A 25797-nucleotide genomic window follows, 5' to 3' on the forward strand; every position below is an offset into this window, starting at 1 on the left:
TGTACCTTCGACTAAACGTTCTATGGAAAAATGCATGGGGAAAACGAGTTTTGGGACCCCCCTTTTTTCCTCGGCCCCCGCTTGACGAATCACCCCGAGACTTTCAGGGTAGGAGCTGAGCGGAGCGCCCCATTTGTTTTGAAAATTTCGCGAGGATTCGTCAACCGGCGCCAAAGTTATTCAAAATAGAATTTTGAGATTTCCTATGGAAACACGATCCTAACTATAACTATCTACTGGCGACCGCCAGTAGATATATATATATATATATATATATATATATATATATATATATATATATATTGCGCGGTGATAATTCAGTGCTTACGACTATTGATGAGAATCCCCTGGAAGAGAATTAAATATTTTTGATGACAGTATAGTACAGTGATTGGAAACAGTACTTGCTACATTATCTTTTTTGTACAAAGTGTCTGATACAGTGACTCATACACCCAGTTATATACCGATACAACCACTCACACACCCACACACCAAAACAGCTACTCACACACCCACCCATACACTGTTAAAGCCACACAGAGACTGGCACATCCTTGCACAGACAAATCGTCACTGACACACTAAGGCAGTCACTGATACAGCTACTGACATACCCAGACACACTGATAAAACTACTGACATACCTAGTCACACTCTGATACAGAAACTGACACCCTTAGGCACATATTCATACAGTCAATGGCACACTCACTCACATATCGATACAGCCACTTAGATGTTCAGCCAAACACTGTTAGAGCCTCTCAAACACCCATATACATACTGATACCGGCAGTTACACACCCAACACCACAATAATACAGACATTAACACATCCAGCCAATCACTAAAGCATGCAATAAGACACCCAAACACACAATGATGCATACACCAACACACCCAGGCACAAGACGATGCATACACTGACACCCAGCCAAACACTAATGCATCCAATAACACACTTGGGCGCGCAGTGTTGCATACACTGACACACCCAGGTGTACACCATGCAGACACTGACACACCCAGGCACACAGCAAAGGAGACACTGAATCACCTAGCCAAACACTAATGCAACCAATTACACACCCAGGCACACACTGACACCTCCTGGGACATACCAATGTATACACTGACACGCCCAGGCATACAGCAATGCAGACATCGACACACCCAGCCAAACACAAATCCATCCAATAACACACACTAATGCAATCATTAGCACACCCAGGAACATACCAATGCATTCACTGACAAACCAATTCATACAGCAATTCAGACACTGACACACCCAGCCAAAAACGAATGCATCCAATAACACACTTGGGCACATACTGATGCATACACTCGTACAGCCAGCATACACCAAAGCAAACATTGTCATACCCAGGGATATGGCAATGCAGACACTGATGCACCGAGCTGAACATTATCCACCGACTGACACAGTCACCGACACCTTAAAAACACAAAGTTATTTCTTTGTTTGACCAGATGGTGGTTCTAACAAGAACCGTTTTTTGTGGTTTTCTTCTTTTTTATTTTTTTAACAAAAACTAAATAGGATAGTAAAAAGGGCAAGGATGGGTAAATGCAAAGAAGTAACTGGCTTCAGTCTTCAAAATACATTATGTGGTCACTGGAAGCTAAAAGAAAGCTAACAGCATTGCTTCTTCATAGTACCCAAGAATGCACCCACAGAAGACATTTTTACAGCGACACGCATGTGGCATTTCGCACAGTGCTGACCATGTCACTCAATTCTTAGCAAGCAGTTGGTATTGCAATGAATGTAGCTGATGATGGTTCTCCCTAGTTTGCAGTAGAGGTCGACTGTCCTGCTGCACTTGCTTTCTCCTACATTATCAGGTTGTAGGCCCTTTCATGAATTGTTTTTAGGTCCTTCCACATGGAATTTGTCCCCCTTTCTTTTCTTTGAGATTGTGTATCTTCCTCCTCAACAGGTTTTGGATGTTCATCCTGGACGGAAGATGTAGCTTCATCCATTCTATACAGCAGAGCACCATTGGTTCTCAATTCTCCTTCAAGAGACTTCACTGGAGAAGTAACTGGTTTTGGGCGTGGTTTTCTATGTGCATAAGTGGGGTCCTCATATATCTAATCAAAAGACAAGGACTGCGTGTGATTTTGATCGAATCTGCAAATTCGGTGGGTAGATTTGCGGTATCACAAAACTCATAAAATGGGTAACTTTGTTGAAAACCAGATAGGAGAGGGTTTATATACACCTGTAAATATGTTCACAGTGATGTGATAAATGAAAATGGAGGGGTATACATATTTGAAATAATTTATGACATTTCCGTCGAATCCTCAAATTCAGACTGGACGATACATTCCGATAACATGATCGGGATTAAAACCCATACAGAAGTAGTCCATCTATGCTGTACCCAAAAAATATTGTAAAAAAACTTCACATACTTTACATTAATTACAGTTGTGATTTGTATGTTTTTCAACGTATATAAAGTATATTTTTTAAAAAAAAGTCTACAGGTCAAAAATAAAAAATCTAAATTAAAAGTCAAAATAAATTGCAATACACTTAGTATTAAAAAGAAATCCTACAAATTAACAAAAAAAATTACATTAGAGAGACAACACTTTAGAAATGAAAGTTGAAAAACCTTTAAAATTCACTGAAAAAAAACAAAGGTTACAAGGATGTTATAGGTAGCAAATAGCATTGGAAAAAAAACCTTAGAACTTCACTGAAAAAAACAAAGGTTGCAGGGACATTATAATTAGGCTCAGATTTCAAACACACAGCAATGTCATCAGTGATATCATTTGAGATGTCATCAGTGAGGTCACTGACCATGACTTAAGTGATGTAATATGTGAGGTCAAAAGCAGTGCATTGCGGGGGCGTAAGTTATAGTTAGCTCAGGTAACTATAACTGCTGGATTTCTATGGTATTGTGCATGTGAAATATGAGCCCAACTATAACGTCCTGTAGCGTTTGTTTTTTTGTGTGATTTTCTTAGTTTGAAAAAACCTTCCATTTCCTACCTATAATGTCCCAGAATACGAAAAGCGTTTGCATTTATTTTGCTGGCGCTTGCCTGTACCACATGAATCTCTGGAGTCGATGTAATGTGAGTAAAGCAGGGTCATCCAGTGCCTAAAAGAGTACCACTAAAGGCCTCATTAAATGTAGCAATGGCTCTGTGGGAGCCCAACCACGTTGCAAGACTCCCATCAATTATTATGTTCAACCTCAAAACATGATAGCTATAAATCCCACACTTCAGCCTCTCGTTGCATAACTACAGGGAAAGAGGCACCTGCTGCTCCAGCTTGGGAGCAGCATTCTGCCCTTCTGCTGCGCCGGAAGATCCTCCTGAATGAGCAGCCTGATCAAAAAACAGGTTCTCATGCCCAGAATTTACAGATACCACGCTCTCCTGTTCCAAGAGACTTCTTAAGAATCCAGCACAAAAGTGATGACATTATGTATTCTCAGCAGTGGTGAAAAGATAAGCCCTGGTTCTCCCCCACTACTGGAAGACGCCATGTACCACCTTGGGGTGTAACTGCCAGCTGTAATCCTCTAGACCAGTAATACTCAAAGTACGGCTCAGGGGCTGCATGCGGCCCACTTGGCCTCTACATGCTGCACCCTGGTGAACAGCAGCACCAGCTGCTGTTCAGTCACTGAGCACTAACATTCAGAAAAAAATGTTAAATAAATTGACAAGCATTTATTAATCTGCAAATAAATGCTCGCCCGTTTATTTAAACAAATGTTAGTCCTCCTTTTACACTCACAGACCCAACCAGGCACCCTACCGCCACTCTGCTAGCATCAGTGTGGCCCTCAGTCACACCACAGACCCTACTTTGTGGCCCCTGGGAAAATGTTTGCGAGTACCCATGCTCTAGACGTCACCGGCTGAGCTCATCTGCCCTGGAAATCAAAGATTTTGCCAGGTAGTTCATGGCCTGTAAAATGTCTCACCAGTTCAGTTGCCTCCTTTTGACAGTCGACAGGAAGGCCTTCATCCCCAAATTAATGGCCTGCAGCTCCAGTGGGTCGTGTCTCCATCGAAGACCAGATTCCTCTGATCTCCACCTCTTCCAGGTGGCCTCCCCAACCCAGCAGTGATGAGTCTGGCACTGCAGTTAAATCTTGGTGAGATAGGGAGAGGGGTTTGCCGCCAGTTCATTTGAGGTTGAGCAACCACCAATGCAGCTTGTATTCAGTCTTTTGTGAAACCTGGATGGCATCAGACAGGTTCCCTCAGTGCTGATCCCACTGAGACTTCAGATCCAGTTGCACAGCCAGAATGTGCCATCTAGCGTAGTCCACCAGCAGAAAGCAGGAGGCCAACTGGACAGAAGTCTGAACCACTCTTGAGACCTAGGACCGAGGCTGACACATCGGGATCATAGCCTGAACATCCTAGACTATTTGCATCATAGTGAAGGATTGACACTGCAGTGTGTATCCAGAGCGGCTCAAATGAACGGGAGCCTCTGCAAAGGAGTACAGTGCGACCATGGCACGCTGATTAAGAACCCCAAAGATGTAAAGAGGTCTGTTGTTTTCTGGAGGCGATTTACAACTGAATGCAGCAGGCTGCCTTCAACAGCCAGTCATGGAGGTAGGGGAAGACTGATATACCTCAGAAGGTGTGCAGTAGCCACCCGCATCACTTTTGTGAACACCCAAGGAGCACTGGTTAGGCCAAAGGGGAGCAAGGAAAACAAAAAATGCGCTTGGACCACTTTGAACAGGAGGTAACGCCTATGGGACTGTAAAATGGGGATATAAAAATAGATGTTCTATTGGTCAAGTGCTTTCATCCAGTATCCCGGAACCAAGAAAGATAGAACGTGAGCATCTTGAATTTTTTCTTTTTGAGGACGATATAGCAGGGAGTATCCTAGTTGAACTATTCGGAGCACCTATTTGCTGGATGTAATGCTCCACCACCTGTGAAGGTAATAATGTATCCTGGCTCCAACAGTATGGCCATATGTAACTGGGGGCAAGCTAAAGCGGCTTGGAAGGTGAAGTGGAGGGGCAAGGGACTGGGCAGTATGCCCTGGGGGTCTGGAAGTTGTCAGCTGGATTTCCAACTCCTGCCTTGAAACAACTGTGGTTAAGGGGGGGGGGGGGGGTCTATTGCTGGGGTGGAGGGCCTTGGTGTTGTCTTTGTGCCAAACTCCTTCCAAAACCTTGAAAGGGCAAAACTGCTGGGAATACACCTGCAAGGATGCCGAAAGGCAGGGGGAGCACACTCTGACCCAGTTCTCTTTGAAGTGATACAGTGCTGATTCTGCCTTGTATTTGAAGAACTGTGGGCCTGCAAATGGGTTATCCATTAGTGATACCTGAACATCATCCAAAAATCCAGTGGAACTCATCCATGCATGCTATCAAAGCACCAAGTTGAAACCACCTGCCCTGCTTAAGCATTCAGGGGTGTCCAGACCAGAGTGTATGACATGTTTTGCTGCGTCCCGGCCATCCTGAATGATCTGCGCTAGGGTAGAGCGAACCTTGCAGACTATGTCCCACAGTGCATGCTGGTTTTGTCTAAGGAGGCAAATGGCATTGACTGCACGAAGGGCCAGACTGGCTGAGGAGAACAAATGTTTCCCAAATGCCTCCTTGCGTTTCAACTCCCTTTCAGGAGTAGCTGTACGGGCAAGTTAGGGTTCAACCTGTTCACAAAGGTCTGGAACACTGGGCCCTAAACCATGTAAGGAAGACAGGGTAACCTGGGCAGATCTTATAGAGCCTACTAACCTGCCTGTCTAGCAGCTCTGGCCCAAGTACCGATTAGCCTGTCAGTCAGAGTCATGTTGAAAGGGAGGAGAGTTCTTGTGAAGGGCTGTTTAGGCTGGTACATTGGTAGACTACTTTGGGCCTCAATAGATGGTAACTGCAAGTCAATAACTTTGGCCACACACCAGATGACTACAGCGAAAAAGGCTTACTCTTTTGTTGAGGGGCTGGGGAAGGGGAACTCAAACTAGGGTCAGGGAAGGTGTCCAGGCCACTGGTCTCCTGTAAGTACATAAGAAGGTTGTCGTCATCATATAGTGGGATACACCATCCCGGTCATCTTTAGTGTCGTAACTAAGACCATGGTGACTACGTTCTGAATCAGAGCCTCAAGATTTTGGAGTGATTGAGGGCAACTCTTGGGCAGTAGTTACGTTTTATCTGAATCAGAATGAGGTTGGACCAGCTATGTCAGAACATGTACAGGACCACAACTTTGGTTGAGGTCTGGAAGCATTTGTTTTGGAGTTAGAAAAAACAAGTGGGTCCTCGTCAGCATCTGAGCTGGCGTTTGCGTGGCAGAAACCGTTGTGGGCTGTGGTGCTAGGTTCGAAGTCGGAATGGGCATCGGTCCCGGAGTCAGGACAGCCCGCAGTGGACACAGGAGGCACAGACTGTGTTGAAGATCAATCTCCTAACTGTAACCTGACTAGAGACCTCCCTGGATCAGTGAGGCCTAAAGGTGCCTCGAAAAGAGTAGGAACGGTGTTGAAAATCTGCAACATGACTTAGTTAAAAACTTCTATGTGCTGGGACATCACCATCAGTCCCAGAAACTCAAGTTAAATCAGGACCAGTTGTGGAAGTGGTTTCTCTGTAGGAGATTGGGATTGGCACCTTGGCGTGCCCGTGAATTCTCTGAGCGACACGGGTGGGATGGAGAAGAATCCCACTTTGTCTTCTTTTGTTTCGTCTTGGACCTTGACTTACCTGAGGATTCAAAATGTGAGGAGAATCTAACACGGAAATGGCCTCGAAATCAGTGCGGGTCCACGCCCTCGACCGAGAGCTGGTCTTACAAACCTTTCTTTGGTGTTTGGTGACAGAATTCAGCTTTTGTGCTAAGGGGGCGCCTTGAGGCTCTTCCATTGCAAACCTTGGAATCATACGTTTACCTTAAACACTCGAGATATACCTTGTGGGGGTCTATCAAAGACATGTTCCTTGCTCATAGGAAAAATAATTTTGGACCAAACATTTCATCAGAGATGAGGTAAAAAAATTCGAGCAAGCTCTGGATCAGTGTCTGAAAGAGCAGGAAGAAAGGAACCGACATCAGTGTGCAGGGCTGGCACTTATATGGGTCTCTGATGTCACTTTTGGCAGGTTGAAGTCAATGTGGAGCCGCACAATGTACCCGGATGGTGCGCAGGAGCTACACTGAGAAAAATCTCTAGATCCAGTCTGGCACCTTGGGGGTATTCACAAGGAGAGGAATCTGCATTTAGAAGTATCCATCAGAAGCCGATGGTTTCAGAAAGGCCAGAAGGGCTGTGGTGGCAAGTGCCAAACCTCTCAAACATTCATAAAATTGTGAATGGCGAGAGAAAGGATTGTCAAAATGTATATTTTACAACTGACAATCTCATAATTCTTAGACCACCAACTATTCACACCCTACGTTCTAAAAAAAAAATTAAAAAAATTAAAATACTGATTTTACAAGCCTGTAGAGTTTTTTGTGACACTGATGTCACTTCATATAAAATAATGTCACTCATTTTTATAAAACTTAAATAATAAAGTGCGCAGTCAACCCTGCTGGGTTTCAAATCCGTCTCTTGAAGTTGAAACTCTTATAGCAACAGAACAAGTTCAGTCTATGGATGCTTCTTAAGCAGAGTGGCTCCACTTTCCAGACTACGATGGATCTTGAACAATGGACAAGTGAGTTAATCAGCTTATCTTAAGGTATGCGTACAACTTATAGCATCAGAGTAAATCAGGCAGGGCAGACTTGGCCTTCTATCCACAATTTGGTGGCTGCAACAAGTACCATTAGGGAAGGTTATAGAAACACCTGTTATTTCCACCTTTACCGAATGGCACAAAACCTTTTCAACCACTTAATAAAAGGTTATTGTTGTTTGCTTAGGTGTGGTCACAAGAAAAGTAAATGCAAGAGTCCACTTTCGTATGGAACGCCAAGCAGGGTGAACATTTATATAAACTTATCTGGCGTCATTTTGTTCAGTGAGGATAAGTATGCTCTACAGTACTATTGGGTGTAAAAGGTAATAGCGCTCATATGGTAATCACCTATTATTGTTCTACTATATCCGACATTTCTGGTGCATCCAAAAAGATTTTGGGGAAGGGAACACCCTACTTCCCTAAACTCAATCCAAAGGACTGATCAAACAATTATACTGACTTTTCGGAGCACACAGCTTATACAACGCTTTTAGCAATGCAAGCAAAACACCAGTCCAAACACAATTCAATTAAATTCTAATGATCGTTTTCTTTTAATTTCGTTAATTCCAATCCCTTATGCCAACGCGTTTCGCCGTGGTCGGGATAAAACCAGTGGAGACACGAGGCAAGATGGATCATGCGCTTGCGAGTGGTGGAGGATGGATTAAATTATGATCGGGAATTACAGTATTTCCTAGGTGACTGTTACAATGGGTGAAAATCTGCATCTGATTTTTTATTTAATGCTATGTAATCTGACCCTCCAATTAGCAGTCCTGTAGGTGTGTATATTCAAATTTTGACGGGTGTGATTAACTTAGACCGTACTGGGATGTAGGAGGAGGTGACAACATAAATATAACATATTATCAACGCAGGCATTATTTTAAGTGATCTCACGAACACTAGAGTAAGATGGCATCCAGGAATTGGACTGAATTAGTCCCTTCTCGATCACTATAAAGCCAGCAGTACTGTGAGTGTATTAGACAAAGGAATATATTCATATGGCTAAGAAACTGTAGACAGAGTAATGGAATAATGTGGTGCCTCAATTGAATTCTTCTTTACCGAAATATGGATTTGGAAATATAGACAATAAGAAACGCTAGGATTTATAATGAGGATCGGGTAACACCAGGCTAAGATGCGCCCAAAATGGAACGGCATAGTCCTTTCTTGATGTTTAGGTTGATAAGAGCCTCGTAAACCCAGAAGACGTTGTTCTTCGCCTGTACTCTGGTTCGTTTACGTGAAGACACGAATAGGTAAGATGCAATTAGTCTGTTGGGTATGGGCTTCACAACAGGCGGCTTAGAGGATTATAAATAATGGACGATACTACTTTTGTTTATTTTCAGGTGTCTTGATATTTCAATTGGATTATAGTAAACATTGGAACGCTACGAGTGGGACGCCACAGTAATAAAACATACAAAGATTTGGAAAGGATAAGCTTAGGTTGTTTTTATGGAAAGGTAAAGAAACAATTGCTTATAAGTGAATACGAGTCTGACTAATGGGTGATGTATTGATACTAAAGGGTTGATTATTGGTTTACTTGGAGCAGAAACGTTGTTAATTCTGGAAGAAATTTCAATGGTGGATGCCACACGGTTGGATACTGAATGGCTGATTATTGGTCTTGCTTAAAGCCGGAACCTTGTTAATTCTGGAAGAAGATTTAGAGGGAGGATACTACATGGACGGATACTTTCAGAGGTAGGATTCTTGCCGAATTTATTGGCTGATATGCATACTTGTCAATTAGTGTATTCTTGCCTCGTGTATCCCTTAACGGCAGAATAATTATTCTTTACAATATCTTTTTTTGCATTATTTTCGAAACACAGACAAGCGCTTGAGAAATCAAAGGTATTGGCGCCAACATGACGCAAATGAATTTACTTTTTACCTACACATGGGTTATATAAATTTAACATGCACTTGGGTCTAGGCTAAATATTTAGAATGGATCACAACATTGCGTGCACTACTGGATTTCAACCAAAGTGATTCAAGTCCTCAAATCGAATGAACTTAAATGTCTCTTTCATGTAATATGAGTAACTTTTACTTGAAAAGCATTTTAAATGGCAATGTATATTCAATTTGTTCTGCACAAACACAGGTTTGAATAGTCCTCTGCACATGGTTGTCATAAGTTGGGTATTATGGCACATGTACTAATGCCATATTGTGTGATTACAAATGTGCATTTTGTATTATTTCCAGCCCTGAAGAAGCCGTTGGTTATCCCGACCACGGCGAAACGCGTTGGCATAAGGGATTGGAATTAACGAAATTAAAAGAAGACGATCATTAGAATTTAATTGAATTGTGTTTGGACTGGTGTTTTGCTTGCATTGCTAAAAGCGTTGTATAAGCTGTGTGCTCCGAAAAGTCTGTATAATTATATGCTCTACAGTATGTGTAGCTTTTTTGTATGGTAAAAAGACAAAGCATAAATGTTGTTGAAGATTTCAACAAATGCAATAAAAGATCAGTGGTGTGACAATTGTGGCGTTCTCAGAAGCAGGAATGGCCAACATTGCATAATCTTTTTTTTTAACCTCAGGAACATATGAGCATCATCTGTGAATAGTATGCAGGTTTCCAGTGCCTTTCATTTCATAAATAAATCAGAAAGAGACTCATGTCTCTTGAAATGTATGTATTAATATCTTAAGGTTTTCAGATCAGGGTGGAATTTTTTCAGTTTGGACACATGTAAACATATCTAACTACATAACAACTAATTACATGAGTGCAGAGTAGTAAATAAACACAGATAGAATTAATGTTTTTTTTAAATGAGGAAATACAGAAGGAAAGGTAATACAAATAAACACCACCGAACCAGAAGCACTAATTATGAGCTGCAACTCAGTTGTTGGCTTCGATTACACCATATTTGTGGTCAACCATCAAACACTATATACAAGTTGTCACCTATTTTTATTTTCCCACACTTATTTTCAGAAAGAGAGCTTCAGCAATTAAGAGGCTAAATCACACTGTTCTTCAAATTGTAATTGAATTATTTCTTCAGCATATTTCTTTTCACTGTAGTCTTGCCTCTGACCCTTAACCTTTACTATGCCCGAGTGGCTTTTTTGTGCCTATCAGAAGTCTATCCTAACCTCTATCTGCTCTATCTTTTAAAAACAGTTTGTGGTTATATTTTAATACATTTTACAAGTTACATTTTAAAATTAACTCAAGGGTACTTCTATTAAAAGTCTAACAGGATTTCTGCCCTCCTTGTGTATTCCAAAATTAAGTGCTCTACATTTTAGAAGAATTTTGACCAATCACCCGCTTTGTTTTTCAAAAACAGGGAAGCTTGGAGAATTTCCGTTCTTAATTCATAAAGGTTTACGGATTGCCAATACTTGAAGATGGGGCACTGCTAATCTAAAGATGACAACTGTTCAAGAAACTCCGTACCCATATCACAGTGTCTATTAGAAGAAGCTATAGGTAAATGGTGCACTGTTTACACAATAAAGCTTTCAGCAACTGCTGGTGGTGGGTATAAGCTGCAACTGAGTGCAGACTGTGTACCAGGAAATTTCAAGCACATGATATTTAAGCATTTCAGGGAGGCTTATATACTATATCCTAAATCCTTCATAAACTCACCATATGGCACTTTGTTTTCCAGGGGCTCAGACTGTGTTGCATCTCCAGATACTGACCACTTGCTGTAACTCCCATCGTTATGACAGCTAATGATCTGTCGGCCATCTCGCTGCCAGAAAATGTTGTCCAATTGCTATGAAGAAAGTTACTCAGTGAAAATCAGACACAAGAAAGATAACTCTGCTAATTATTTATGTGATAGATCATAGATGAGCAAAACCAACACTACACCTGCCCAACACAGAGGACAACAAAGCCTCCTTTCAAATGATTAGTACTTTTCCCATTTGAAATCCTCAAATTGCAGAAGATGCTGCTCCAATCCGTGCTTCTTGCAGAATGAAAATACCCCAAACAGCGAAAGTATTCAGCAAAATCTGCCCTCACCCTACGGAAATTCCTGTAGTCTCTCACTCGGAAGTACAAAAAAGAAAAAAAAACTAGAATACAAGGTATCCATTAGGAGTGCCCCAACCATTCTGCAACTTAGAAACTTAGAGTTGAAGACATGCCTTATTAAAGAAAACTACATTATCATGCAGTAAAAGTCCACTCTTGGTCTTAGAAACCAGTTACTCCGCCAATTACATGTTGACTATCTTTGCCTTTATCCCAGACCAGTACTCCACTGACTTTGTTAGGTATTCGCTATCCAAATACAAACAACATACAGTTACACACCCACTCACGAGCAAGTACTGAGAAAACCGTAAACACAATGAAAACATTTACTGTATTTCTCAGCTGATATACAGTGCAGCTAAAGTTTTACAATACAATACAAATTTATTTTGCAGTACCTGAACACCAAGAAACTGTTGTATGATGCGGCTACTTGACAAGTCCCATACAACCATTAGTCCACGACTGTATCCAATCAGGATCTGATCAGAATTCCTCGGATTCTCCTGAAGGCATTCCACTGATTCCAATGGTCGCCTGTTGCGGTACTCATCTGGAAGTCTGAGACGCAGAACACACAAGTTAGGACTGTAGTGGTGACTTGCACTCACTACATTCACTTATTACACTCACTCACTGCCCACCATTAACTGCAGATTTGCATAAGCCAAATCCTATGCGCCTTCTAGGCCTTTGAGACTCCCGAAGACATGCTGCACAACACAGAGCCTCAGGGAATATTCCTGCTCATCGCAAAACAAGGCAGGATGCCTGGCCACGTAGCCCTTGTGATTTATTCTTCCTGTTTGGGAAAGGGCCCTGGAAAGACTCCCATTAAGGATGATTCCTGGTCTATGCCCCCCGGGCAGGGCTTGGCAAGGCAGGGGCCCCATAGGGCTGCCCCATGAAGGTCTGTTGTATCACTTTGTTCCATTCAGGGACCAGTTCTAAATCCACTAAATGAGAATGAAAATGTGCATTTGTAGAACCCCATTATTCTCCTAGAAAGCTTATCCAAAGAAGACACTAGTTTACTATAAAAAAAAAAGCCCGATTACCTTGTTGAAAATCACTCAACAGAGAGCACCATTGCATCTACTGATGACATTCAACACAAAATTTAGTTGGTGAATTTGTTGACAACTGTGCGTTAAGAAATACATTTCTCCACTGAGTAGTAGCTCTGATAAGATCCAACTTAAGAAGAAACTATCTGCTGGTTAATGGGGCTTATCAAAATATATTCACCAGGTATGGGGTATAACACACTCTGACTGGAAGACCCTTAGCTACATGACAGGAGAGGCAAAAGATCTTATCGCTATCTTTTGGAGGAAAAAAAGAGGGCCCTGCGATAGTGCAGTGGTTCAATAGACTGGCATATCCTGATGATAGAACAAATTTCCCATTTACTGACAACCACTGAAAGGAAGTTAATGGAGATTTGGCACACTCATCGACTATATGGCCAGACTAGAATTCCTATGCTTATCCCCACCTCGCTTAGCCCTACAGCTCTTTGATTTACATTAGAGCACCACAACGGGGAAACCTTCTATCTTGCTGATCCAGCTGCTAAATAAGAGAATATTATTGGTAAGTCCTGGCCTTACTGGTTGAGTGGCCTCTGACCTCTCCTACCCGACATACCAAAGTATCCTCTTTTTCTTTTTGAAGAGAATTGGTTGGGAAAGGGTTGGCAGGAGCTTTCTTCTTCTTCTTCCCTGGTTTGTTCTAGATGCTAATGCTTATGTTTTCTCCGAGGGAACATTGCATCTTTGCACTAAGCACTGGAAGCTGTAACTACAACGTACATATGGGTTTGCTCTCTTCATGAATATCTGTCTCAGTATGTAAAGTAGTAAAGTACGGAGTGATGTTACGCACTCCCATTTACACTTATGTTGCTAACTAACGCTACTTGTAACACTATTGTGCCCCTTGTAAAAAAAAAAAAAAAAATCAGTAAACAAATGTGAGTAAAAGATATTCACCCCAGAATAGGTTCACTTAAAGGCATTTTCTATCAAAGTGGTTAGGGATTGAATGTTTTTGAGGTTTCCATCTGCCGTACTAGGATGCATAAACCTTTTGCATGATTGTGAACACTATTCGACCTCAGCTGAGAGCACAAGCCTTGCTAGGACCCTCCATTCTTCACTGGTATGTGCCAAATAAATCAACCTCATGTGTACGCGGCCAAACAGGGTACTCTACGTACACCAATCACCAGGCAAAGCATCTGCTGGTCATAGACAACAACACAGGTACACCACACAAACATTATGGAATACCAGGATCTCAGGATGTCACTATGGGACATTAGCTCAGTATTGCAAAGGGACACCAGTAGGCACTTGCCTTCTCAAAAAAGGTGAATGCAAAAAAGCTTGTTCTCCTGCACTATCCATCAGCTGACACCAGTCTCCAGTTCCCATTATCTGCTTTTGGTACAGTTAGCGCGTATTCCACTATAAGTACAACAGTGGCTATACTGTGGAATATCAAGCACAATCATGGATCACAAAATGTCATGTTCTCTGGGGGAAAACTAGAAGCAGGCCTGATAAACAAACAGAACAAGTCGGGAGGATTTCACACGTCATGTATGAAATTCTGTCCTACATCAAAGCCATACAAGGAATCTTTAAGTGTAGGCCTATTGTTCCTGAACAAGATGCGAGCTTTAGCCTGGACCAAAGGAGGTGATTTCTCACAGAAATATATTATGATCGTAAGACAGCTGCAAAAGGTAAGTTTGCCAATTAAATGCAGGGCCATTTAAATAGCATAACAGACGTTTTTTAATGGTAATTCGCTACATCATCTCTGAATACATTCATGTTTAAATCAGAATATGCTTCTTTCAAATGCAATCCCAAAAAATGCATTTTGTCGAGAGAACTGCCACACTCCCAATCTGAGCAGTCTCCAAGTAAATGTATGAGACAATGGAGTTCTGTGGATTCTACACTGTTTGTGGAGTCGCTGCTAGCCAGGCAGTATCTAGTCATGATTTGCCTCTGTTTTCCCCTCTGAGTCTCCTAGAGAGGCTGTAAAACACTTTGCTATCATTAGTTTGAAAACAGTGTCTTTGCTAATGTCTGTGGCACCATATTTGTCACCATGAGCACATCCAGTGGAGATTTTCTCAAAGATGCACTGATCTTAGAAGGAGTATGCCAAGAGAAAATGGTAAAATACCAATGCACTGAGACACTATGCAGACAATCCCAGGACTCCATTTGCACTAGCTGCTAATGGCCGGAGGGGTCTGCTTCACCAAATAACTTTGTTGACTGTTCAGCTTCACCAACTAACTTTGTTAACTGTAAAAACATTTCTAGAACCTCTTAAAATTGGAGTGTTCAGACTCTGGCATTGAAGAGGACGGCCGAGAGGGCAGCAGACATATCAAATTAAAATCAACATCATGAACTGAAGAGGCAGTCACAGTTGTCAGTGAGGCAGCCCTCAAAGTCACTAAGTACAATAAGGCTTTCTACTGACACATATGGTGATGTCATGATAATCTTGAGATAGGGCCTGGAGTGCTTATGTTACTAATCTTTACTCATTCATAGTGAAGCTGCATGATAGTATGGAGTGCTAGAATTCAAATTGCCCGAAGGCATTATTATGTTTATTTAGGACCTTACAAAGTGTTCTTTTGGTGAGCATGCTTCTGTCAGTAGCAGAGGTGCTTGGTATGGCACTTAGCAGATTGCTTCATCTCATATCCCGAAGGATTATGTCCACTGATCAGTGCACACAACATCATGTAACATCATTATTTCAATACACTAAAAGGTTATCTGGTAAGAATTACTAGAAAATAGGAGATTTTGCGAAGCTCCCATCGCTTCTCTTTCGGTCAACGTTAGACATTATTTTCCAGTAAATTCCTGTCAGTGTGGAGTGTGAATTTATTTTGAGTGCTTTTACTTAACAACTTTTTGACACTACTGATTCCTATTTCTTTTCCACAGTCTACTCTAAAAACTGAATTACAAGTAACATCTACCAGGGAGTAGTCAGGTGATGAAAGACTAGCCTAATTCTAAAAATCCACCAGAATAAAAGGCTGCATGTCTTCTTGGGACCTCTTACCGCTGCTGTAATTTCTCTGGTGTGATGATCCTTTCATCAAGCACATGGAAGGAAGGAAGCTCCACCTGGTAGACACTGCCACTTTCTGTGCCCAAGCACAGTAGCTTCTGGGAAGAGTGTGCCAGAGCTGCTGTAATCTGAGTAGCGCTCGGAGGAGTCCTGCGGAGATCAAAATTGCAAACTTTAGACATTCTGTGCAGGTAAAGAAAGGCTCCAAAAAGATAGATAGTTGTTCCAAATAAACGCTTTCTCCAAACAATCTGCCTTGCAAGTTACGAGGACACCGTAGGTTACCCCATACCAGAATCATGCACTTTACAACAATTAACATGCAGCATCCGATAAAAAGAGTAGAGGCCCTGCCCAAAGGAAATGGGACTACTGTAGGGGTAGAGAGGAATGGTGACTGTCCAACAGCTTTGTGTATTAGTGGACCCTTGGCAATCTCATCTGTGCCAGTAAGAGTGTTATCCTTATGCCCTGGGGAGTCACTCAAAAGCCCAGGAGGTGAGTGAGACAAGCTCTATTCAACTTTATGTAACAGGCGATATCTTGACAGCCACTACTGTGCCATGAGTGTGGAGTGATCTATACTGCTCTGAGTAATATGTGTCCCATGTGGTTCCAGCAATATACATTTTCTGCTTTGTGTAATCAATGGCACTGATCTATGTATATTTCTACTAGAAGTACAGATTAACTTGTCTTTGCACAATCATACGCAGTCAGCCCTTATAGAGAAATTGTAAATTTGAAAGCATTACACGAGATCACGGATAAATGCTCTGCACACTCATAGGACACTCCTGAAAGAAGGCATATGATTCACTGGACCACCTATATTTCTGTGTACTCACATCTGTGGCACCCCCATTTTCACCAGAGGATACTAGAGTGTGTACATGCTGTGGCTGACCAAGCAGAAGAATGCAGCCCTTTAGAATGCAAGTGTTTCTAAGGGAAGTTACAGACCAAACGGGCATTACTGGTGATGCACCTACCTCTTACAGAATCGAGCACTAAATGGAGAACGCATATAAAAGAGAGACATTGTGTTACCCTGGGGGGGCTCGAAGAGTGAAGTCCTGCTCCTCGTGCAGCTCTGACACACCACTTTGCTGTTTCAGTGTCCACAGGTGAAGGCTATTATCATCCAGAAGCGTCACAAGCTGGCACTAAAAAACAAAGAACATAAAATGAATGACCATGCAAAAACTCAACAGCACCATTTGGGAAACCTCAGCTCTAGGTTTCCCTAGACATAATGAAACTGGAAAGCATAGCAGAGACACTATTGGTTGCAGGGTCTGCCTAGCAATCTCTGAACAGAATGCCGAAGAAAATGAATATAGAAACAAAGACCAGGTCAAAAGATAATCCTCAGCAAAGCAGCTCCACAGACTTTTAAAGAAAAACCTGTACACCAAGATGTTGGAGGGAGGCAAAGCACCAAAAGCAGGAGCACAGAAGCAACGAGGGGCTACACAAATGTTCAAGGGAACGGTGAGGGGCCAACCTACTAGACAGACCATAAGCCTGACTATGCACAAAAGAACTGATCTCAACAAATCTAACCACTTTCATAAAGTTTGACAATAGATACGGAGGAGGGTTTCCTAGCAATGACGTTCTTCTTAGACTAACATGAGCACAAAAGGTAGGGAGTTCTCAATACTGTCCACCCACAGTGAGAAATGTCAACAAGTAAGTCAGTGCAAAGCAAACAGACTTCAACAAGAATATCCATGCACAGCCAAGACCGTCTGAATAGGCCCTGCAGAGTAAAGCAACCACCACTACCTCTTCACAAAAAAAGCTTTATAACTTTTAGAGGAAGAATAAGGGAAGGTAATAAGTAGGAATGATATCTGAAAATTTGCTCTCATAGACAAGTGGTTGCTTAATAAAAGCTAAGAGGGCATGGGTGATATGTGGGTGTATTAAGCGTGCAGGGTATTGGTACTGTATGAGGTAATAGTTGGGATTTCAAAGGTAAGTGTTGATAGTAGGTGGGGCATTTGCTTCGGGTGGGAGGTGGGGCACGGTTATTAGATGGGGTAGATGAGGTAGAAATACTTCTGGTTAGATAGAGAATGATAGGTAAGGTGATGGAGATGATAGATGGAACAAATTGTGGAAGCTGTAGACCTAGGCGGGGTACATGGGTAAGTTACGGATTAAAGGAAATATGGAGGGGAAGATAAGTCACAAAAGAGGAGATAGGTGGTAATCAACCATGCCAAAGTCACCCATGAACCTGCTAACCATCGTGGTGTGAACCAGAGGCTCCATTCTTACCTGATCAGGGATGAAGCAGATCTGCATCACAGCATTATTTTCCGCATGCAGGCCCATGAATTCTACCCCAGGAGTGCCATATCTGATGTTGTGAGCTCAGGAATGGATAACGGAGACTGTGAGTAAAGAATGCAAGTAATCGCATGCTGGACACAACACACAGACAGATAGACAGACAGACACTCTCTCTCTCTCTCTCTCTCTCTCTCTCTTTAAAGAGAGAGAGACATAGCATACATTAGGACAAGGACAGCAGGGACAGTGCATCTCTGTACAGAAGGTGCAGAGCATGGTAGAATAGTAGACACAGCACATACCATGATAGCAGACACACTTTAGAATGATGAACCTAGACATAGTATGCACATCAACAGAAGGCAAAGCACAGACACAGAATGCAATGAACATGAATGGACAGTAGTTTACACATTGGGCCAGAAGGCACAGATCACAGTGGTACAAGAGAAACATTCATTCACAGACCAATGAAAGGGAAACCATATGCAATTAACGTGAACACAAACACTCCACCATACAAAAGATCTGTCCTCTAAAAAGGACTGTAGCCACTTTAATGCTGTTCCGGCAACTCCTGCATTCCTAAGTCTTTGAATTAAGAAATGATGGTTCATCATATCAAAGGCTGCACTGAGATCAAATAAAATGAGAGCAACGCAGCCTCCTCCATCCAGACTTTTTCTTAATTCTTCCACCACTATCAAGAGTGCAGTTTCGGTGCCTTCCTGTGGTCTGAACCCAGTATGTGAGGAATGAAGACGATTATTATTTTCCAGAAAGGTTGAGAGAGTATGGTTTACGTGCTTCTCAGCTATTTTACCAATTCCTGGTAATAGTGAGATAGGGCGGTAGTTTGCCAACACGTCAGGAACTAGGTTAGGTTTTTTTAAAAGGGTTCTAACCATTGCCTGTTTACAGCGGGAGGGCACTAGTCCCATTACCAGCGAAGCGTTTATCACATCCAAGATCACTGGGGATACAGTCTCAGAGATTACATTTAAAATGTTAGGGGGGCAACATCTGTAGGTGCTCCAGATTTAAGTTGACTCAAAATCCCTCGAAGGGAGATCAAGTTCAAAAGGGGGATTTCCTCCAGCAGACAGTCCCCACACTGGGTTGTCAAGTCAGGTGAAGATAAGGTTTGTGTGGCCATCGCCAGAGGAAAGGACTTATAGTTTGCATTTTATCAAAGAAAAATTCAGCAATTTGGTTGCAACGTAGAGGGATATCAGCATAAACAATAGGGGGCGCGGGAGGGTGTAGAGTGATTTTGCAATCCTAAAGATTTCACGTGGGCAGTTTGCCACCACAGTGATTCTCGCTTCATAATAGAGGGTTTTGGTATCTTTTATTTCAGATTTATAGATCCTTATTGCCTCTCTGTATTTAATTTTGTTAATAGCTGAGGGGTCCTTTCTCCAGTTTCTTTCCAGCCTCTTGCTGGACTGTCTAAGCTTCTGGAGTTTGGGCGTATACCAAGCATTTTGGTTGGCTCCTGCTTTATTGTGGGTCCATTTCTTTGGAAGAATAATATCAAGTGACGACTCTAGCCATCTATTAAATTTGTCATTTGCAGTGACTGGGTTAGTATCAAGGGTGGGAATGGAAATACTGTCTACTATGACAATAGTAGTATTTATATACGAGCACATAGTGAAATAGGGTATACACAAACAATACACTCGGCCCCATAAAGTTAGGGCTCTGGAGTCTCACTTCCCTCTCACTAGAGGTAGTGGTTATTTCCCATTCACTATAGGCAACATTCAGGTTTGGCCTGACTAGCAGTCTCATGGGGTCCCAACCCAACTCTGTTAGAAAAGTCAAACGTGTCCCAGCGCCAAAGTGCTATCTGGAAGACAAATTCCCCTGTGTCTTCTGGTCCTTCGATCAGTCTTACCCACACCAGCAGTGATTGTCTGACCACAGTCTCTGAGATTGTCACTCTCCCAGGTGCAACGCTGCAACAGCTGCCTTCGGTAGGCATCACACATGTAGTCTGCAGAAGAGAAGGCGAAGAGACCTTGGCGCTCCACAGATGCGATGGAAAGTTTCTTTCGGTCTTCCAAACATGGGTGGAATTAGATGTTCGGATTCCAGTCCTCAGTCAGGGCTCATGTCCACACAGGCCACCACAGCGGCCTCTACTCGTGATGATGGCATCAACCATGCATGATCCTTGTATTTTCTGGTAGCCCCCCCCCCCCCCCCCCTGCATACAGAGTAACTACATCCGCTCCTTTCGGGACCGCCCGATTGACACAGCAGTATGTTTTGTTTTATGGTGGCCCCCTCTGACATATGGGGGTCACTGACTTACAAACTGTACACGGTAATTTGCCTAATTAGCACGGCTGTGATGCTGACCAAAGCGGACTTCACGGCAGCACTCTGGCATACGGAGTCATCAACTTGAACCTGAACATGGGCAACAACCCAAACGGTGCAGAAGCAGTCTCCTCACACCTCGCTACAGGGATCCACTCATCAAGCTCCCTCTCAAGACCTTGCTTCTTCCAGTGCTCTCCTCTTCCTCACAGTGCTCACTAGCCTTTGCAAGCAGGCAGGCACTGGTGTTTCAGTACCTGCGTGATGTCCCATCAACCAGCTGGGAGACTGGCAGGCCTGGACACAGTCAGAAGTCTTGCACAGCTTCTCCTCCTTGCCCAGCCTGACTGGCCGCTTGAAAGTTGACAGCTTTGGGGTCTTAAAATCCCCTACTTTTAGTCCATTTCCAGATACCAAATGTGATTTAGGGTATGAGTCTTTGAGGTTTGTGTCTGAGGGTCTGCTTTCATTTGAAGTGCCATCTCCTGTGCTCTTACCTTCCGCCAGAAAGCGGTCTGCCACGGCACGAGCAACTTCAAATTTGGCAGACCCACAACACAGGACATGGGAGTGACTAGAGGTTCACACTGGATGTCAGTCACAGCGATATGTGTATCAAACTCTTACCCCTAGGACCCAGTATTACTCTTTATGATTCTCTTATCAACCTAATCTCCTTCCTGAGATTTGCCCAGGGCCCTTTCCAGTGCCCCCTCCAGTGCCCCCTCTCACATCAAAGAGCACCTTTTCAAGTGTACTGACGAGCCTGGCTCTTCCTCCTCCAATGGGTGTGTGCTACCCAGCTCACAGGAATGCAGCAATTCATAAATCGCAAAAATGCAAAGGACATTCCACTTTGACAAAGTCTATTTCTGCACAGCCTTACTTTTATTTGCCCTAAAGAACCCCATAAAAACCGAATTGCCCATTGAATGGTCTTTGTTGCAATAGATGTAAAAGCTCAAGGTTCTAAAAAAGAGGAGAGGAGTTGGCCTAACGGCTAGGGCGGTGGACCTTGAATCTGAGCAACTGAGTTCGAGTCTCGGCAATGACGCTGAACAACCTGTGATTGTGGGCAAATCACTTAATCTCCCCATGCCAAACAAAAGTGAATGTGTCCTCATGTAATGCAACTGGTGCTATGTAAATCGCTTTGATACCCGATTCGGGTCAAGTTTGCGCTATATAAAACTCTGTAAAAAAAAAAAAAAAAAAAAAAAGGAGGAGTTGGCAAGATTGTTGTCCTCTTCCTCAGCAACAGCTTGTCTGCAAAAAGGGTGGCATATGTAGCCTGCACAAGAAAGCCTGGTTCTCACTCATGCGACAAGATAAGGTGATCAGAATGAGGAAGACAGTGCTGAAAGTCCAAAGGGGCAACAAGTAGCCGTGTATTGGCTCAAAGTGGGAGCACATGAGGAAGGTAAGGACCATTTAGAACACACTGTGGCATCACAAAAGATTTGAAGGAACATGTGTATCAAATCTTTAAATTAGTGCATCACATTAGGTGATTTAAAAAAGGACATTAGGTTCTGTAAATGCGAAAAGGCCAAAACACCCAACAAATAACCTTTAATAATGCTCACTGCAATGCCTTCCTGGGCCAAAGCTTTAACCAAACAATTAAACATCCAACAGTTTGGCTTGTAAGGGACTAGAGTTGCAGAATCCACATCCGGCCACAAAGTTGTTCTATTACCCGCCCTAATAGACTTTCTAAAGGGACATCTGGATCCAACAATGTCATCCACACTTCAGGTGAGTAGATCGAACTTAGTCATCTACTGCCGCTCAGTAACCACACACGGAGGTGTAAATTGTGCAGATTCAGATGCAGAACCCACCAATGCTGCTGCAACAGAAGCTTCTCCAAAAGCAGCAGTTCATGCCCAGATGTTCCAGGAACCAGCTTCTGATCCCACTGCAGAGCCTACATATAACACCACGTGACAAGCAGGATACGTAAAGTCTCAGAGCCACTGTCAACAAGACTCAGAACGGACACAGAAATATTGGAATCATAGTCTACATGTCCTGGACTCGTAGCGTCAGATGAAAGGCCCTGAAAAGCTCTTTGTCTAAGATAGCTCCTATAAGGTGAAATATTCGTAAATAAGTGAGGTGTGCCTTTGGCTCATTGATTAAGAACCACAACGATGTCAGAAGGCTCACCGTCATCTGCAGGTGGTCTACAACTGACTGTGGTGATTCTGCCTTCAACAGCTAGCAGTCGAAGTAGGGGGAAAGCTGTAATCCCCAAACTCTGAAGATGTGCAGCGACCACCACCATCAGTTTCCTAAACACCCGAGGAGAGTTGGAAAGGCTTCTCAATGACCTCAACCATAACCCTCCAGTGTAAAAAAACTAATGATCCTACACCAGCTTGATTCTCTCTCATTGTAGAGACCATCGGCTCCATCAACATATTAATTAGCCCACTTATCAAGCTGCCCATGTACTAGATGCTATAATAGCACTAGCCAATTCAATTTCTTCTCCTTCAGATCCCCTATACATTTGAACTGATCACTGCCTGATGACCTTTTTATTCCTAACCACCTACAGGCCAAATATCCCATCCTATAATTACTCCTTTTCTAGGAAATGGCAAAGCGTTGTAGCGCAAGTTGTCCCAACAACAGAGGATCTGGAGAGTATTCTCTCTTCCAGGCTTGTTTTGGCTCAAGTTAAAGTTCTGCGACATACTAGATTCCCTGCTAGACTACGCCCTCGTGTATACGGCGTTTCAGGTGCCGCGGTTTACAGAACGGTAGCTTATCAGGTTCCTGCCTAGCCCCTGACCAGTGGCTCTAAACCACATTGGGGATACATGTGCAATCATAATCTCGACTGTCGCAGAACTTTAACACGAGCCAAAACACGCCTGGAAAAGGAATACTCTCCGAATACTCTGTCATTGAGACAACTTACGCTACGACACGGTATGGGGACTGACGTTTCATTAACCTTGAAACATGAATGTAAAAGAAGGAGAGACTTCAATTTATTTTTTGGACCTCCATCCGTGCGCATGGCCTTGAAAAAGTCCAGGACAAAACACGTGTCGGCTGCGGTGTTAATGGAAAATAATGTATAAAGAATTTTCTTCTGAAGTAAACAAGACTGAAGTACTGTGCTCTTTAGGACTGGATTCAACTACTGGAAGAGTGGAACTCAACAAAGCAAGGAACTAACTAATAACAAACTGGACTGTGTGTGCTTGAGCGCTGTGTGTTGTGTTCAGATATTAGGTCTGCATTTTTTTTAGTAAGTGCAGTCTATTTGCACCAAAGGTGGCTGGCTGCTGCCAGAACGATGGCACCACTGAGTTAAAAGACATTTTGTACTTTTTTTAATTCTTTTCTTCGTATCCTTACAGCCATTAACTAGAGGTGGATGTGCAGACACCAGACTTAGCCACTATATGCTAGAACTAAAAGCAAGCAGACAGAAAAACACAAACATTGAAAATTCTTTTAGCAGCACTTACTAGACTTAAGCTGGAAGTGAGACAAGTGAAAGGGACTAGCATATACATTATACAAAATAATCTAGGGTCATTAATAAGAACAAACTATCAGTTTACGAAAAGTTATTCAATCATACACCCAAACAATATTATTGCATGACTTCTAGCTGCAACAATCGCGCAAAAACAGACTTTTAAGATCATTAATGAAGCTACTTGTAATTTTTTTAAATAAATTTCCCAGGATGCGAGATAAAATTATACAAAATCTTCAAGATACGATGGTTGGTCTACAATTTACCGGTTCCTCTGAACTGGTTGCTACCCTGCAATTGCAAGCCAATGAATTTGATAATCTTCACCCCAAGACCAATTCTAATTGCTGCTTGGAAAATGTCTTTATTTTATCGCCAAATAAGCTCCAAACATTCATAAGGAAATGAAAATTTGTCTCGCCTTGCGACTCTACATCCATCAAAATGCGCCAAAAGAAGATCTGTGAAAGCAATAAGTTTATAATTCAGATTCTCTCTCGCTTTTACTTCGGGCTCTGTTCATTAAAAATTGTAGCGAGCAAGGGCTCAACTCCTGTATGGGCCTGGAGCGTTCAGTATTTATTGCCTGAGGATGTCCACAAAAGCACATAAAAATATGGCAACGCTGGGCAGACTACCGCGGTATTCTGTTGCCCCCCTCACAACTAGATGCACACGGTACACCCTAACGGAGGTATAGATATCTAATATAGGTTATATTCCATATACAAGAAGTTAATCAGATGTCACTGGGAACCTGCAAGGTAATGTAATGGGGGGTTATGGCAGGCGTTAGTTCTATCGTTTAACATTGTTTGGTGACTGATGTATCTGCTGTAACAACTATTCTATGTACATTTTTCCTACTAATAAGCTCCTGTATAATGGGCGCTATGGGTCAAAAATGGCTCCAAATACAAATAAAATGTTGTTAAAAAAAGATTAAGCTAGGCATTTTTACTTCCCATGCTAAAAAACCCTAATTTTTTATCCAACTGATGTCAATAACTAACAACCTATTACCTAACTTCCGACTATAGCCAAAATCTTGGAATCCATTCTCTTTCTTTATGGAAAACTATGGGATTTTCGATGACACCCAGATTGGCTTTAGATCAAATCGTAGCACAGTATACACTTTCTAGAGGTAATAGAAGACTTGAAAATGGTAACAGATAAAAATGCTATGCCTGCCCTTATTTTATTAGATCTTTCAGCGACCTTTGACACTATTGACCACGGTATTTTAATTGCTTCAATATCAAATGATGCAATCTAAAATGGTTCAAGTAATTTCTCAATGGAAGATCCCAAAAAGCGCTTTTTAACAACTTCTCTTCCTCAGCCATCCTCATTGCCACTAGGGTCCATCAGGGATCTGCCCTGTCCCCTATTCTTTTTGACATCTATTTGCTCCCACTGGCTAAATTAAACAGGATATTTGGATGTTGCTTTTTTAAATAAGCCGATGATGCTCAGCTAATTTTTCAACTCAATCGCATTTCCTAAAATGACAGTATTATAAATTGTCTTACAAGTATCAAAAATGGATGAATCGGAATTGGTTAAATATCAATCTTGATAAAACTGAAGTTTTAATAGTTGTTAACAATCCTCAGATTAGGTTTTCATCTATTTGCTCTAACTCCCTTGGTCATCAGTTTTCAACTCACAAGACCGTGGTTATGTCATTAGGAGTAAAATTAGACAACCATCTGAAATTGGCATTGGAGATCGCAGGTGTAGCTT

General features: G+C 42.4%; 1 protein-coding gene across 2 annotated transcripts in view; it reads right to left on the reverse strand.

The window, feature by feature from the left end:
- The window catches only part of LLGL2 (LLGL scribble cell polarity complex component 2), a 682570-nt gene that overhangs the window by 493650 nt on the left and 163123 nt on the right, over positions 1-25797 (reverse strand). For both annotated transcript variants that reach the window (XM_085616998.1, XM_085616999.1), the window contains exons 4-8: positions 18198-18279; positions 16959-17074; positions 15900-16058; positions 12188-12350; positions 11388-11520 (exon numbers count right to left, since the gene is read on the reverse strand). In XM_085616998.1, the coding sequence (XP_085473124.1) occupies positions 11388-11520; positions 12188-12350; positions 15900-16058; positions 16959-17074; positions 18198-18279 (653 nt within the window). The remainder of the gene's footprint in view (positions 1-11387; positions 11521-12187; positions 12351-15899; positions 16059-16958; positions 17075-18197; positions 18280-25797) is intronic.

The sequence above is a fragment of the Triturus cristatus genome, chromosome 7, assembly GCF_964204655.1.
Source record: "Triturus cristatus chromosome 7, aTriCri1.1, whole genome shotgun sequence".
Lineage (NCBI taxonomy): Eukaryota > Metazoa > Chordata > Amphibia > Caudata > Salamandridae > Triturus > Triturus cristatus.